Here is a 17,096-nt window from a genome sequence, read left to right as displayed (position 1 = left end):
AAATCTGCAATGACATTAAGATAGTTCAGCAAGACAGATTCATCTTTGTTGCTTTTCCAATGTGCTCTATTGGTACTGTAAAAAAAAAAAAAATCCATCAAATCAGGAATATAGATTAAAATAAGAGTGCCCATTCCATTACATTAAAAAAATCTATTTTAATTGCTACCCCTAGGTACGTTTTTCAATCATCTCTGTACTTAAATTTTCCATTTCATTTTATCTATCCACTTAAGATATCCATGGGAACTCAATTGGCTCGGTTACTAGGAAGTGTGCAGGTATAGCTGTGCCAAAAAGTTCAGTCTGGTTTAAGGAATCACAGCCTCTCAAATCACCAACCTCTGGCTGCTGCATCCCCACCAGGTGAGAGAGATGCCTGCCTTGCCTGGAAGGGAACTCAGCCACTGAATGAACTCTCCTGCCATTAATTCAATAATGGCCTCGCCTGAGAATAGCCAGAAGCCTAGCAGAAATTCGAAACAGTGATTTCCAAAACAGTCAATGCTGTTTTTCTGGATGGCAGGTGTCAGAAAGGCAGTTGGATGATGACTTCCTGTGGTGCACATGATGGCCAGGGCAAGCATTCAGAACCCGAGTGCCATTCCACAAGTTCATCAGCAGAGGGGAACTTGGACTGGAAACTGAATACAACCACAAAGCCTGGGAGATACTCACTTCCCTCTAACCATGGAACTAGAGAGGAGTGATGGCTGCTTACCTGGCCACTTCTCAGCATCCTGTTTTCCTTCAGCATGAAATTTCAACATCACCACCAACACTGCCACCAACATGGCCAGAACCACATCACAGCCACTGCCACCAAGACTTTTTTAATGTCAATTTAAACTTAAAAGGCTTTTTCATTGGGTTCCCATTCATGCTAAGTGTTTTACAAATATTTCTAATACTTACAAAAATCTCCAGGAATTATTTATTTCAGTCTCCAGATACCAACACCTCTGCCCTTTTCCCTGTCCTGTGCAACCTCTACATGTAGTACATCCAGGGCAACCTCTGTGCCTGGGACAACGTACGCCATGACACTAGCCATGAATTTCTGGGCAGCCCTAACCAGAGAGGAAACATCCCAAACAATCAAGACAGAAACTGCCTAATTATTCCACTATCCATGTTCTCTCATCCTTCACCCACCGCTAGACCCAATTTCCCAGGACTGGGCAATGAAATGGGATACAAGTAATGCATGACATATCTAGTCCTGCTGGCTCTCAAACCTACCCAAGGAGAATGACAAAATTCTCATCACAGTGAAAGTTATTCATCGACCTCTCTCAGAATGTCATCATTCAAGTAAAACTAAAAACACATAGGAGCCAGATAACTGAACAGCAGTGCATACAAAGTTGTATTTGTATATATCTATATACACAAAAGCTACCCATTCTTTTAAAATGTGCCCCCAAAATTAAAATATTGAGCATGCTATATGGTCACCATTTCAGCAAAAACCCAATTTCAGAAAAAAAAAATTTCAGCAAACTCAAAAGTCTAGGAGTCTTAAAGCACATTTTGATGTCTTTAAATAAAACCAGGTCATACAATAAATATTTATTTTAATCACTTTGAAATTTTTAAACACTCCCCTGACTTGGATCAAAGAGAATGTCAAATTGAAATTTAAAACTATAGAAAAGTACAGAAAATGAAAACATTATATAGCAATATTAATGTGCTGAATTCAAAGTAATACAAGAAAATATAAAGCACTCAGTAAACAGAAAATAATGAAAATAAATGAACACTCAAGAAGCTAGTAAAATCACCACTAAGATGATTGAAAAGGAAATAAGAAGCAGAAATCAATGAACTTAAAATGAAAATCAGTAGCCTTGATCAATAAAACTAAGAACTGTTTCATTTAAAAAACAACAATAGATTACACAATCCCATGATGAGCCCAGCCAAGAAAAGAAGGAAATACATATGTTTTACATTACAGATTTTAAAAGATATCACCACAAGTATAAAGTGTTATTACATAAGATATAATGTCCAACTCTTTGCTCCAAAAAATGCAAACCTAATGAAGTATGATTGACAAAATTTAAGTTTATCCAAAAAAAGTTTAAAATTAAATAGAATAACATGAAAGAAATAGAAAATGAACATTTCCAATAATAGATTTCCCAGCCTCCCCAGAATCAAATTATCAGCCCATAATATAATTATGCTAATTCTATCAGAAACATTTATAAAAGAGGTATTGCTATATATTTAAACCAGTCCAAGCATTAAAAAATTTCAAAAATCCTTGAACTAACTCACATCCCCCCCAAAAAAAAACCTACAGTATCTTACATATTGATGATTTAAAATATTTTACATGTTTAACATTTTAGTGTAAATGTTTAGAACAATGGTTGGCATTAATCAGTGCTCAAGATAATGTTAGTTACTACTATTTTTACCAACCTACCTGTTCCATGTCAAAATCATGGCAACCTCTTTCTAGGATGCTGTTCTTCTGATCCCTTACTCCTTCCCATTCAGCCTGTCAAATATCTACTCACTTTTGTCCTTACACAACCGTCACCCTTCCTGAAGCTTTTTGTGGTTTACCACAACCCATTCTGAGATTAACCACTATTGCCTTTATTTCCTTAACACAGCGTATTAGCATTGCATCTATAATACTGTGACATTTATTTGTCCATCTTCCCCATTAACTTACGTGATCCTTAGAATAAAAATTCCCTATTATTCACCTTAATATTCCCAGTGACAAGCACAGTTCTGCACAATAAATACTTATTAAAGGTTACTGTTAAAAATTACTCATTAGCTTGCTTGACGACCTAAATATGATGGATAGAATGTGGTTTCATACGAGCAAGGTCCACCAGAAGCTAGAGGTCGCTCAGAAAGATACTCGTAAGCGGTCGTTGGAGAGCAAACAAGAAAGCCACTTGGCCCACAGTAAATTCTTAATGCAAAGTAAATGTACCAATGTGTTCAACAGAAGCAAGGCCTCAGCCAGCTGCATGTTCTCTCGAGCTACCACCTCTAAATCCCCAGGCGTTCTGTGCAGTGCATTCCTCCTACGCAGGTTTCCAAGATTGAGCTTTCTTACCTGTGTTCCAGTTCCCGAATGGACAGGATCACTCCGGACGTCGATGGCTTTTGCTGTACAGTGGCCACAAAGGAGAAGTCACTCTTGTTTCGGAACAGCTGAATTAATTTTTCACTCACGTGAGGGGCTGCATGGATCTCTCTGTGTGTGTCTAGGAGTCAAGAATGAAGAGCGGGAGAAACAGGAGTTGGGGGGGGAGAGGGAGGAGGAGAAGAAGGAAAGAAAAAATACAGGAGAAAAAAGAGGAGAGGGAGCATGAGAAGGAAGAGGAGAGAAGATGCACAGTTAAAAATGCCACGTCCAAATGATCCAGGTTGCATTTTTCATTTCCCCCTCTTGTCAATGCTTTTCATTTTCAGACGCCAGCCACCACTCCATACAGCTCGCTCATCCAAAGCAAAACTCAGAAATGCCATCCCGGCCACCGTGCCCACTTGTCACTTTGACACATTCACAATTGGCCAGTGGTGTTCTGATGGGAATTTTGACAGGACACTGAGCAAGTTGGCCTGCTGCAAACAGATTAGGTTGCTGTAAATAAGGTGAGAGGCAGGCAAATAAATGGGGCCCTAACTTCAGAGAATCCCGAATCTAGCAGGATCCAAACGCCACTCCGCAGACTCCAAGTCCACTTTTCCCATGGGCTCTGTGGCCTTCTCTCCACAATGCACCTAGGGAAACCCATCCTTGCTTTGTACCCCACCAAGATTTACTAGCGCTAATAATACCAGACAACTCCGCTTTGCCTAAAGAATAAATACAAGCCAAGCTCATGATCCATACACGTGCCTGGAATTTCTCTGCACATATGCAGTGTGACTTTCCTCATAAAATATTTATTCGAGTCCAGGCCTAGAGGTGTGGGAGACCAGACAGGAATCTCTCTCTGCAACATCCGTGTATGAGAGACATTCATCATTTCATGCTCAGACTCCCCCTTGTCATGATAAACCGGGCATTATCTCCTCATTTTACACTACGCTGCCTGGCATCAGAAAGTGGCACCGAGGGAGCTGAGCGAGAAAACTCTTCAAAGAATGACAAATGAACAGCAAAAGGGTTTAGTGGGACTCCTCGTTCCCAGACCACGTCCTCTGACTGTGTAACTACCCTGTTATTTCTTGGGGGCTGCAGAAGGAGCCTTTGAAAACACAGAACACAAAGGCTGCACCACTGCACCACTGCGCTGTCCATCAATATCCCAGACCTGTGTGTGGAACTTAAAGCACCTCAGCTAAAGAGTGGCTTCTGACAAAAAGAAATCCTTGAATTCTTGACCTTAGTTTGGCCTCAGTCTCTTCATCTGCAAAATGAGGGTATGGACTAGGTCATTTGTCAAGGCCTCCTGAACTTAACCTTCCATAATTCCATGAGTAGCTGGTTTAAATTTGCAGCACAGAAAAGAACACCTTGGTCTACCATCTGCAAAAGTCAGGCTAGGAATGGCATGAAGGTTGGACCTCCCAACCCAGGGAGATCAATCTACCAGCATAACCTTACTTGGACATCTGCTTTTCTTCCCAAAAGAAGGCCTTCACTACTGTACTAGTAGGTGGCCTGCTGTCAGCTTTGGTCTAGGGCTGAGATAAGGAGAAAGTATGTTTCCAGGATACCTTCTCTTCTCCACTCTCCACACAACAGCCAAAGAGCTCTTTAAAAGCATAGGTCAGAATCATTTCAGTTTCCTGCTTGAAACCTTCAAATGGCTTCCCACTGCTCCCAGGGTGAAATCCAGGCTCTTTAGCATGGCCTGCAAGGTAACCTAGAAATTGACTCTTGCCTACCTCTCCCCACAGCATCACACTCTTCTAGGTTGCAAGAGGAGCTCCCCAAGCCCACTCCTGCCTCAGTGTCTTTGTCCTCTCTCTCTACCCACAGTGCTCTTCTCCCACTGTTTACATGCCTGGCCCCTCCACCTTCAGCTCTGGCTGCAAACGCAACCTCTTGGTCCGTTCTTCCAAAACAGGCTCTCCGTAAATGTCTAACACACCACTTTAGTTATTCTCTCCATCTCACCTATCATAATATATATATACTAGTGACCTGGTGCACGAAATTCTTTCACATTAAAAGGGGATTAATTAGAGGAAATAATTTAATATTGCTATTTGCCCTTTCTCTATAATAGAAGTGTCAGAGATGAAAGGAAATTAGTAAAATGTATATGAAAACCTTCCTCCTGTCAGAGTCTGGGGCTCACCACGGGACCCAGAGTCAAGTCCCCACCCACCCACATGCACCTCAAAATCATGTGAGACCCAGACCCAGCCGGCCCCTCCTCCCACATTGGGCTAGATCCAGACCTGGCCAGTCCCACCCTTGTCAAGCCCTGCCAGGCAGGGGGCATAGCCTCAGGTGCCCTGGCCCAGCGCCAGGATGGGGGGCATGGCTATATGTCCTATCTAATAAAAGAGTAATATGCATATTAACCATCACTCCATTACACCCACAAGCCATGCCCACAAGCCATGCCCACAAGCCAATCAGGAGCGAGTATGCAAATTAACCCAACCAAGATGGCTGCAGCCACAGAGAGAGCAGGAGGGAGGCTTGGGTTTCCCTGGTGATGGAGGAAGCCAAGCTTTCTGCACACCCTGGCTGGCCCAGGCCTCCACTCCAGGCTACAAAGTTTCAATTATAGAAGATAAATAAATCCCAACAAAAATGGTGGTAGCCACAGAGCTGGAGAGAGCAGGAGGCTAGGGTTGTCCCTGACAATGGAGGAAGCCAAGCTTTCCGCCTGCCCTGGCCGGCCCAGGCCTCCACTCCAGGCTATAAAGTTTCAATTATAGAAGATAAATAAATCCCAGATACCAGGACCTCAGTTTGGGTTGCCAGGGGGCGTGGCTGGCCTGCAACCCACCACAGGCCCCTCGCCCAGGCCACCCCACACCCCAAGGGAACCCCACCCTGATCTGGGACACCCTTCAGGTCAAACCAGCTGGCCCCCACCCATGCACCAGGCCTCTATCCTATATAATAAAAGAGTAATATGCAGATTGACCATCACTCCAACACACAAGATGGCTGCCCCCATGTGGTCAAAGATCCTGCCCCCATGTGGACACAAGATGGCCACCACAAGATGGCCAGCAGGGGAGGGCAGTTGGGAGGGACCAGGCCTGCAAGGGAGGGCAGTTAGGGGTGACCAGGCCAGCAGAGGAGGGAAGTTGGGGGTGACTGGACCTACAAGGAAGGGCAGTTGGGGAGAACCCAGGCCTGCAGGGGAGAGCAGTTGGGGGGAACCAGGCCTACGGGGAGGGCAGTTAGGGGCAAACGGGCTGGCAGGGGAGCAGTTAGGCATCAATCAGGCTGGCAGGGGAGTGGTTAGGGGGTGATCAGACTGGCAGGCAGAAGCGGTTAGGGGCAATCAGGAAGGCAGGCAGGCGAACAGTTGGGAGCCAGCAGTCCTAGATTGTGAGAGGGATGTCCGACTACCCATTTAGCACCGATCCTACCGGGATCGGGCCTAAACGGGCAGTTGGACATCCCTCAAGGGGTCCCAGATTGGAGAGGGTGCAGGCTGGGCTGAGGGACACCCCCACCCTGTGCATGAATTTCGTACACCGGGCCTCTAGTGTGTGTGTGTGTGTGTGTGTGTGTGTGTGTGTGTGTGTGTGTGTGTATAGTGATCCATTTATTATTCCCTTACATCATAATCTTATTTCATATTCCTTACCTTATTTTCCTTCTTTCACCATGAGACTATAAGCTACATGAGGGCGGGCATACTTATTTATTCACTGTTCTTAATGCCTGGCAGAAAACAGGCAGCCAATAAAAATGTATTGAATTATGTATTTTCCACTTATTTTTGTCATTTACAGTGTTACTTCAAGGAAGCACACATATTAGTCAGAATATAGGGATGTCATTTGGAAAACAAGGGAATCAATGGGTACTTCTCAAGTGCCAGCAGCCATGGAATTAAAGAAAACGAAGGTCAGCGCCAATTCAGCCCCTCCTCTTTGTAGGACACCCCACCTATGGGTCTCATCCATCCCACCACACCTCTGCTCACCCAGCCCTCCTGGGAAAGGGAACGTTTCTTCTGCCAGCTTTTCCCACTTCTCTGTGAGAGTGACTGGCACGTTGAAGTAAAGACCCCATTAGCGCTCACCAGAATGAAATGTAAAAAAATTTATTTTGATACATCAAGACTTTATGTACATTCTCATCCTCAGAAAAGCTCTTTTGAGTAAATGTTTACCATAATGCAGCCACTAAAAGAACACATGGAAGTATTCCCACTTCTTACAGTACAGAGGCGAGCAAACTGGACCAGGTTTCAAGGGACTAATGACTGCTCTGAGTTTAGCCGACACCTCGCTGTGCCCCTAGCATAAGATTCTTTACCCCTCTGAGCCTCACTCTCCACATCTGAAAACTGAGGACTGAGCTGCACAATCTCTGGGTTCTTTCCTAGTCTCACCATTTTGTTTAACCCATCATAGCAAAATAGGGTATTGAGGCTATTTAAACACCCAGGTTTTATCATTTTTCTCCTCCACTGATTTTCCAGATCACCATAAATGTAAAGTTGTCAATTACTGAATATAGTGACATGTCACCTACTTTGCAGTAGCCTGCTTTTATCCTGGAGTTAAAAGAGCAACCAATGAAAACCAATTGAGAACCTACAGTGAATATTATACTTCCATATTCAACCACTATAATGTATGTTTGCTGTATTCAATTCCGCTAAAGAAAAACAAGTGGGATGGATAAAGCTCATAGGACATGTTAAATATAGATAGCAAGTTAGCAACCTGTGAAACGTGTTAAACATAGATGGAATAAATGGAACATAAGTGTGTTGAACACACATTTAAAAAGGATTGAGTAAGGGTATGACTTATAAATAGAAAGGGTGGGAGGACTAAGTCATTATGTACAAATCATGACACCTTCAGAATGACAGCTATGTCATCCCTAAATCCAACACCCATCTTTGACACTCATTCCATTCACACTGTGGCCTCATGTGTACTCTGAGAAATGCTAAATAAAATCCACAGCTGATCACCAAATTAACAGGTGAACCACAGCTGTAGGCAGATGTGTTTGTCCCTGCTTCTCTCTGATAGATAAAGCATGTTGGCTTCAGGCACCTCCCATCCACTGAACCCCTTTTTTTCTTTATTCCCCCCCCCACACACACACACAAACAGATACCATAAGCTGACCCAGTTAGTTAAAGCTTAGGAACTAGTCATCCAAAATACTTTTCTGGGATATATCTTGGTCTTAGGTGGATGAGAAGAGATTTTTTTTTAATTTAGGCAATACATTTCTATCTGTTTTGTACCCCTGTTTTTATAACCTCAGCTCCAATCCATGTAACCACAGCATCAGCAACAAAGCTGATAGGGCAGAGAGGAAATTTGAACATATGACCAGTGGATAAGCCAGGAATCCAGTGGGGTCTCCTATTCTCCACCGACCCCCACTTGTACCCTTTTCTAAGTGTGTCAGCTTACTCTATCTCTTTCCCTTACTTCCTCTTGGATATTTTTAATTGCTTTCATAAGCGAAATGATTCAAGCATTTGGATTTGGTCTGTCTGTGAAGCTTTTTGTTTTGTGACCTCTGGGAGTGCACTTGAAGTCTATCACTACATCGCAGTAATTTCCCACACAACCACCGCTTTGAGTGAACACTTTACATTTTTAAAAGAGGGGGAAAAGGAATGTAGTTCCAGATACCCAGAGGTGTTGCATGATCTAGTTAAGAAGTGCTAACTCCGCAGCAAGGGTTAAGTGCTTTTTCTTTCCTGGGATGAGGCAGCTCTACCTAGTCATTTTTAAAGAAACACTGAAAATGCTAATGTAGTGATTAAGCATCAGTAAAACTGTGTTGAGTGAAGAAGGGAGGAAATCGCAGTAGAGAAGAAATTAAACGATGGTACTGGCACTCTTCTCTAAGATACAGGCAACTTCATTTATCTTTTCCCTGATTCCTAGGGTGCAATGGCTATTATTTTCATTGTGGACAAGCAAATACTTGTGTTTCCTTTGTGCTGGGCACCAGGGAAATGAAAGTAAAAATGCACTTTCTGCCTTCTAGGATGGCTTCCTAAGTTACCTGGTGACAACAGGTAGAGTGGGGCAATGCACAAAGGAAGGAGGGAGCCCGTGGAGACTGGGAAGGACATCTGTGGAGGATGTATCTTTGAGCCTAAGTCAAAAAAGATGAATGAGCCCTAACTGGTTTGGCTCAGTGGATAGAGCGTCGGCCTGTGGACTCAAGGGTCCCAGGTTCGATTCCGGTCAAGGGCATATACCTTGGTTGCGGGCACATCCCCAGTGGGGGTGTGCAGGAGGCAGCTGGTCGATGATTCTCTCTCATCAATGTTTCTAACTCTCTATCCCTCTCCCTTCCTCTCTGTAAAAAAAAAAAAAACAATAAAATATATATATTTTTTAAAAAAGATGAATGAGCATTTACCAAGCAGGAGAGAGGGGGAGAAGAGGGCCTTCATTGAGGGATCACTCTGCAGATGTGAACGCCCACGTGCTTCCCATTATCCTTGTTGCATTTTTCTTTCTCTGCAAGCATATGGCTCACTAAAAGTCCAGCAGGAAAGCATCTACTCAACCTATTCTTGTTTTTTAAATATATTTTTGGTGATATCTGAGAGGAAGGGAGAAGGAGAGAGAGATAGAAACATCAATGATGAGAATCATTGATCAGCTGCCTCCTGCACACCCTCTACTGGGGATCAAGCCCATAACCCGGGCATATGCCCTGACCGGGAATTGAACCATGACCTCCTGGTTCATAGGTCACAGTTCAACCACTGAGCCACACCTGGTGGGCTACTCAACTTAATCTTGAAAGGAACTCTCCAACAATTGGTGAATTGAGCAAGCAAACACAGCAGCAACCAGAAACATGACAAAACAAACACACCAGGGCAGCCCACCTCAGCTCTGACTGATGGGGAATCCAGGCAACATCTTAGCAATTATAGCACGTTTACACCGAGAACCTCAACCCAAGGCAGAATCCTGATATAAGACATAGCACAGGCTCCTAGCCTGAGTCCCATGTAAGCTGGTGGTAAGACTGGCCACAAAAGGTAAAGCAACACTCGTTCATTTGAAATGGTTATTGGCTTTTCATTTCTGAGTACAGAGGAAATTTGCCACTTCAGAACCTGCCAAGCATCCACGGGCGAGTCTTGTTGTCAAGAGGTAGGGGGACATGTGTCCCACTGTTAGGTCCTGCAGCCTTTCTTTGAGAACGTCAGATGTTATTGATCCAAGCAGCTTTCAAAGCAGCAGAAATCACAATTAGAAACTGGTGGGGATGCCAGGAGACTCCCACTTAACATGTAGGAATTTCTATCTCCACTAACAAGTTCACAATAGCATCGCATTAAACTGCCATTAGCTCCGGAAGCCAGAATGATAAAAAGCAAACGTGTATGGCTTATTATGGTGCCAAGTGCAAGCTAACTGTTTTGCGCATTTCATTTCCCTTACAATACTTTATTACCTTTCCTGTTTTACGGACAAGAAAGACTAAGGCTTACAGAACTGAAGTAATTTTCTGAAAGACACTGGGCTAGGAAGCCACGGTGCTGAGATCCCAATGTGGCAGGCTGGTTCCACACACCACTTCACTGTGCTACATCTGCTGGTCACCCACGTGTGTGAACTTGGTGCTGGGGTGTGAAAAAGGGACAAATCACCATCGTACACCCAGGACCTGACACATTATATTCACTCAGAAAATATTTATGAACAGTTTATTTGTATAACACTTCTGTGAGCTAAATATCAACATCTCCCCATTTTACAGGTGAAGAAACTGAGGCACAGAGAAGTTTTACGGCTTACCCAGGCTTAAGGTAAGTAAATGAAGACAAAATTGACTCTCGCATGACACTCCATGGCATTCACCTGGCATCCCTGCTTACTTTTTTATCATCTTCTCTTTCTGCCTCCCCAACCCCCTCACACTCCGCACTCCAGCCACACAAGCCTTTTGCTTCTTTCCAGGGTCGCGTTCCTCCCCACCTTGGTACATTCCTATCTGCAGTGACCTCTCTCTTCTTTTCCTCTCCTTCAGGTGCAAGCTTAATTGTCACTCCTTCGGGCTTTCTCTGACTGCCCCAGGCCAGCTCGGGTTCCCTGAATTGTTTCACTGTATTTTCATCATCATCAAAGTTTCATGCATGTAATCATGTTATTAATGGTGACCATGCCCACCAGACTGGATATTTCACCAGGAATGGTTTCTCAGCATGTACCATCCCATACACTGCACACGGCCAAGCACATGGGAGAGCTTTACCAAATGTCCCTTACATTAATAATTAATATGGCTTGACTCCAAAGTCTGGACCAGAACACAGCAAAAGAGGTTTACCAATGACACTCAACTATAACCCTAACTTGTTGAGAAACAGTGCATTAAAATAATGAGCTGCCTAAGGAATAAGCAAGCCAGCTGAGCGTCCCCAACTCCTCCATCAGGAGACTAAACCTAAGGAACCCTATGACACACGATAGTAATCATTTTTTGTAATTACTATGTTATTCAATCAAAAGAGATTGCAGCACCCCCATAATTTTACTAATTAGGCAGGCCTGGTGAGGCAGCTGAGCTCTGCTCGTAAACATTTAAAATGCCAGTTAGGAAAAGCCCCACTTCCCCTGTCACTAAGAAATTAGCAAATCGTAACCACTCCTTCTCTTTAGGCTGCCTCTCCACATTCCAGTGATCTAGTTTCCCCCTAACCCTCATCCCTCCACCCCCATCTCAGCTGGACGCCTCTGAGAGAGAGGTAAAGCAGGGATGCCGGCTCTATCTGAATCACAGGGCAGGAGAACAGAAAAGGAAAGACTGGTGAAAAGATTGCATATTAAGACCGCATTGCAAATGGTACAAATTTCCAGGTAGGAGATAAACAAGTCCTGGGGGTGTGATGTATAATATGATGCCTAGCGTGAACAGTACTGTGCTGTGTATTTGAAAGATGCTAAGAGAGTAGATGAACCTGTCTCTCAGCCCCATCCATCTAGCTCAGCTCAACCTGTGTCTGAACGCAGCTGCCCCAGAAAAACTGGGAGATCTTGGATAACTCAGCTTCCTTCCTTCACGCATGAGTTGCCTCACGCACCGGCAACACGGTAGTAACACCACCCATCCTGTAAGGTTCAGTAAGGAGGAATGAAAGCATATGTGGACCATGACTAGCACACAGCTTGTGCTCAATAAGTATCTCCCCTCCCCCAACCTCGCTTGAGGACATTTCTGAGAAGCTTTGCAAAGAAGGCTCGGAAATCGACACCCTAACGTGTGAGCTTTAACATTTGCCAATGTGTTCTCACACACGATGGCATTTCATATTCATAGGAGCCCATTGGAGAAGCACTGATAGCCTCACTTGAAAGATAAGGAATTGCTGGCTTATAGAAGGTAAGTGACTTGCCCAAGATCCCACCTCCAATAAGTAGCAGAGACAGAGCTTCTGACTCCAATTTTGCAGCTCTTTTTACATATTTCTGCATGGCTTCTCTAGTCCCAGACAAGAAATAATCCTTAAACTTGTCCACTCCATTTCCACTCCAAAGCCAGATCTCCCCTACCTAAGGGGCACCCCTCCTCCAGGACCCAAAACTCTTCCATATATTAAAGTTTGTTCTCTAGCCTGCTTAAAAACCGGAGCAGTGGACTGACCTAATTATAATTACTTCCCTTCGGGGCACAGTCCCAATTCTCAGGCATGAAAAAGACCCTTTAAATGTGGTCTTGCCACATCTACTCAAATTCAATAGTAAACAGTAGGGTATCATTTTAACCGCCAAGCTAATTCATGATTATTCATTATAAATCATTTTTACATGTTGCTTCAAATTCTGTGTTTCAAGAATAAAAATCTGCCCGCATTGAAATGCACAGTAATTTTAATATGCAAGCCTCCTACAGAGATGATGTCTCATTTTAATTATTGTTTCCCTTTAATAGGTTTTCATTAAATTAGAGGATGGAGCAATTACTGGGGTGAACAGCTAACGTTTCAAAGGTAAGCTCCCAGGTTCGTGGGCAAAGATGGAGAAGCAGAAGGCGACTCTTCTGGGGAAACAGCGCTGGCTACTTCTTTTCCCAGCTTCAGAACAGAGCTGGCATCCCCTCATGGTGACATGCTCAAGCGTGTGTTTAACTTAAGGCATCTTAATTACATAACTGTTCTATCGGGAATCCAGGCTCCCCTGTCATCAGAGTAGAAAAATGCTCTTAAAAGTCCACAACCTGCAAAGCTAAGATGTCAAACCACAGGAAAATACTCCTGATGAAATTGTCTTCTCTCTCACATACAAGTAATTTAGTTGGTTTAGTGGATTAATGTCTGACTTTCCACCCCTGGGAAATTGGTTCAACTTCAACACAGGCTGCAGTGACCAAAATCATATTAATTAGCAAACTGTCGGAGCCTCGATGAGAAATTACTTTGGTGGCCTCAGTGATATCTTACCCTAGAAACTGCACAAATTTGGCACTTGGGGACCAAGAGAGCAGTATTAGATCTCAGACAAAGGTGAAGAAATGAATGAGAAGTAGGGAATGAGGGTAGGGTGGGAGGTAAAATCTGCTTTATTAGGGTCCCAGGTGTCAGAGGTAAGGATGCTTGCGATTACATTGAGGGTTTGGGGCTCTGCATTGCAAAATCTGCACCCTGGGAGGAGGGGGCTTGGCATGCTTCAAATGGGCAAGTCTTTTCTCTCCAAATGAGCTGAAGGGGGACAAAAGGGCAGCTAGAGGGGATGCTTGCAGAAATAAAAGGCCTATTAGGTTAGGGCAGGCCTGGTCATATACACTGAGTTGCCTGATTATTATGATCTCTGTACGCATAATAATCTGGCCACTCAGTGTATTTGTATCTCAAATGGGTACCAAAAGTATTCTAGACTTTTGCTGGAGATCAACCACCTATTTGCCCTGAGCTTTCTATCAGTCAGTGCAAAGGGAAAAACTGATCAGGTGCACGATTTATAGTATCTTTGATATCAAATAAATGAGGCACTCAAGAAAAGTACACTGAGTGGCCAGATTATTATGCGTTCAGGGATCATAATAATCTGGCCACTCAGTGTATATGCCAAGAAAGTAATGTGGGAATCTCTCCTTATGCTATGGGAAGGGGGAAAATATTTTCTACAACTTTCCACAACAGAGAGTCATCACAAAGCAGCCTCAGTCCCAGGTAAACCAGCAGTAACCAAGTGGTGAACAAGGTACTGTCACTGCTCACCACCACAACATCCCCAGCCTGACACTGACCATGGGTTAAGGCCCACGCTGGCCACGGTTCTTTTCTCTGTCACTACTGGTATTCTGAATATTTCCAACAGGATTACTAATGTGGAACTCCTCAATGCAAGGTTTTCTTTGCAGCTCCTTTATATCAGCTGTCCTAAAAAGCACATCATCAGCTCTTACCTCACGTGCATTGATCTAATTACACACCTTGTTAGCTAATTAGTTCCAGAGTCACTGCCAGGGAGGTCTCCCTAGCTATCTATCTATCTGTGCTGGCCACAGGGTGTCTGTGCTCTCAGCTGCTAGGGAAACTGCAATTACTGGCCTTTCAACTCTGAGCAGGGGAGGGGCAGTAAAGCTCTCTGGATACCTGAGACTCCAGGCTTTGAGCGGAAGCTCCAGGAAACGGGTGTATCTGTCCAGGGAGGGAGCTATGGGTGTGATTTCTTGCAGACCTGAAAACTGACCTCTTCTTTAGAGATTTTATTCCAATTAAGTTAAGCATTAATGTCACCCTTAAAAAGACTCATTGGAAGTACTGCTTGCTCCTGAACTCAACTGCCAATGGCTTCCTGGCTACTGGCTCCCTCTCCATCAATTTTTCCCTACAGCCCTCCCAAACAAGATCTACGACCAAGGGCAAAAATTACAATCCCATTTACTGAAGCTTTTTTAAAGAAATGAAAATGTCAATTAGGGGAGAAATTGGTCTTTGATCATTCCTGCAAGTAACTTGGCTCTTGCATGTCCTAGGGCAGTGGTCGGCAAACTGCGGCTCACAAGCCATATGTGGCTCTTTGGCCCCTTGAGTGTGGCTCTTCCACAAAATACCACGTACAGGCATGCACGTACAGTGCGATTGAAACTTCGTGGCCCATGTGCAGAAGTCGGTTTTCGGCTCTCAGAAGAAATTTCAGTCGTTGTACTGTTGATATTTGGCTCTGTTGACTAATGAGTTTGCCGACCACTGTCCTAGGGTAACAACACTGAGTCGGTGTTCGGTAAATTAAATGGTGTATCAAACAGTGTCTTCATGATAACTCATGTCAAAATGTGTCTGATAAGTTCTCAGGGAGTCTATGTGGGTATGACTTAGCCAGCACATACTCTTTTGGGCTCCCTGAACTACCCCCTCCAAGAATGGTTGTTAGTTCATTCTCCAGCAAAGCCCTCTCGGGCCCCAGGGTGAGCTCGCTGAGTGCTGAGCACAGGTGAGGAGCCCCATGGGCATGTAATCTCATCTCAATTCCTCCCACCTGAAGCTCCAGCCACCATCTCCACACCTATCCAAACCCTGCCCATCTCTCAAGGCCCAACCCAACACCTCTAACTCCACGAAGCTTCTGGAGACACAACTAAGGGTGGTTTTCCCTCCCTACTTCAAAATTCAGTCATTCATCCATTCCAACTTATTTGTAGAGCACATTCTCTGTGGCAGGCTCCGTACTGTGGTGAATGAGACTGACTCGGTCTGAAGAGAGACATCCAGGCAGTAGTTAGTACCACTCATGCTGGCCCATCTTACAGCCTGCATCGTGCCAAGTCCAATGGCCAGCTCTCTATCCTCACCTAACAGACTTCTGGCAACCTAACAAACAGAGTTCTTCTCTCTTCTTCTTGAAGCACTCTGTCTTTTTGGCACTTTCTTCCAGCTTTCCTTGTAGCTCTGGGACCATCTTAAAACTCTTTCCTGTCCTCCTCTGCCTGCTCCCTAATTCTCAGGGTGCCTCTGAGCACTTCCATTCATCAGCTAGCCTGAGCGCCACCTCCATCACCACAGTGACCCTCAATCCTCTTGACTATAATATAGCAGCAAACACCGTATGTCAACTTGCTTCCACTTGTGTCTTTCCTCCTCTCCTCCCTTCTTCTCTTCCCTCTTCTCCCCACTTTCAGACTGTCTATCCCATGTATCAATCGGAGAATCAAGGAGACCTTTTTCAAAATCAAGACACATATCAATCACCTCATTCCTTACTTTAAACGCTCAAATAGCTGCCTGTATTAGTTTCATGATGCTGCTACAACTAATTACTGCAAACTCAGTGGCTTAAAACGACATAAATGTATTATTAACTTACCATTCTGGAGGTCAGAAGCCTAACATGGGTTTCACTGGACCAAAACCAAGGTTGTACGGGGACGCACTCCCTCCGGAGGTCCTGGAGGAAAGTCATTCCTTCCTTGCCTTGTCCAACTTTCCTTGGTTGTATCCCCTTCCTACATCTTCAATGTCAGCAGCCAACATCTCATAACCAACCGTCCTCTGCTTTCACCTCCTCTCTATCTCACCTTTCTGTTTCCATTTCATGAGGATGCTTGCGATTACATTGGGCCCATCTGGATAATCCATGTCATCTCCCCACATGAAGATCCTTAACTTAATTACATCCACAGAATCACTTTTATCATGTAAAGGAACCAATACTTGGCTTCTCCCAAGTGGGACACAGGCCCCACCACCACTCCAGAGTGACACCCTACCAAATCACAGCCAATGCTGCCAAGACCCCATGGTGCAAAATGCGGCCCACAGCCCAGCCCAGCCCAGAAACGGTGGCTGTGGATGACAGGTAATGATGTCACATAGCAACACCTGGCTTCCTCTCCCTAGCGACTAGCCTCCTTGGAGTTTCTTCAGCCCAGGAACGCAACTTGCTTTATAGCCAGGTGCAAACATTTTACAGTTTAACCAAATGTTTGTGAAGCATTTTCCCATGCCTCATCTCAT

At 44.4% G+C, this 17,096-nt stretch overlaps 1 protein-coding gene across 2 annotated transcripts in view; it reads right to left on the bottom strand.

The window, feature by feature from the left end:
- The window catches only part of NELL1 (neural EGFL like 1), a 721,145-nt gene that overhangs the window by 661,890 nt on the left and 42,159 nt on the right, over nt 1-17,096 (bottom strand). For both annotated transcript variants that reach the window (XM_080687783.1, XM_080687782.1), the window contains exon 3: nt 3,095-3,245. In XM_080687783.1, the coding sequence (XP_080543909.1) occupies nt 3,095-3,245 (151 nt within the window). The remainder of the gene's footprint in view (nt 1-3,094; nt 3,246-17,096) is intronic.

This window comes from Plecotus auritus (assembly GCF_963455305.1).
Source record: "Plecotus auritus genome assembly, chromosome: 9".
NCBI lineage: Eukaryota > Metazoa > Chordata > Mammalia > Chiroptera > Vespertilionidae > Plecotus > Plecotus auritus.
The sequence above is the reverse complement of the archived record's forward strand: the minus strand, read 5'-3'. Positions and strand labels throughout refer to the sequence as shown.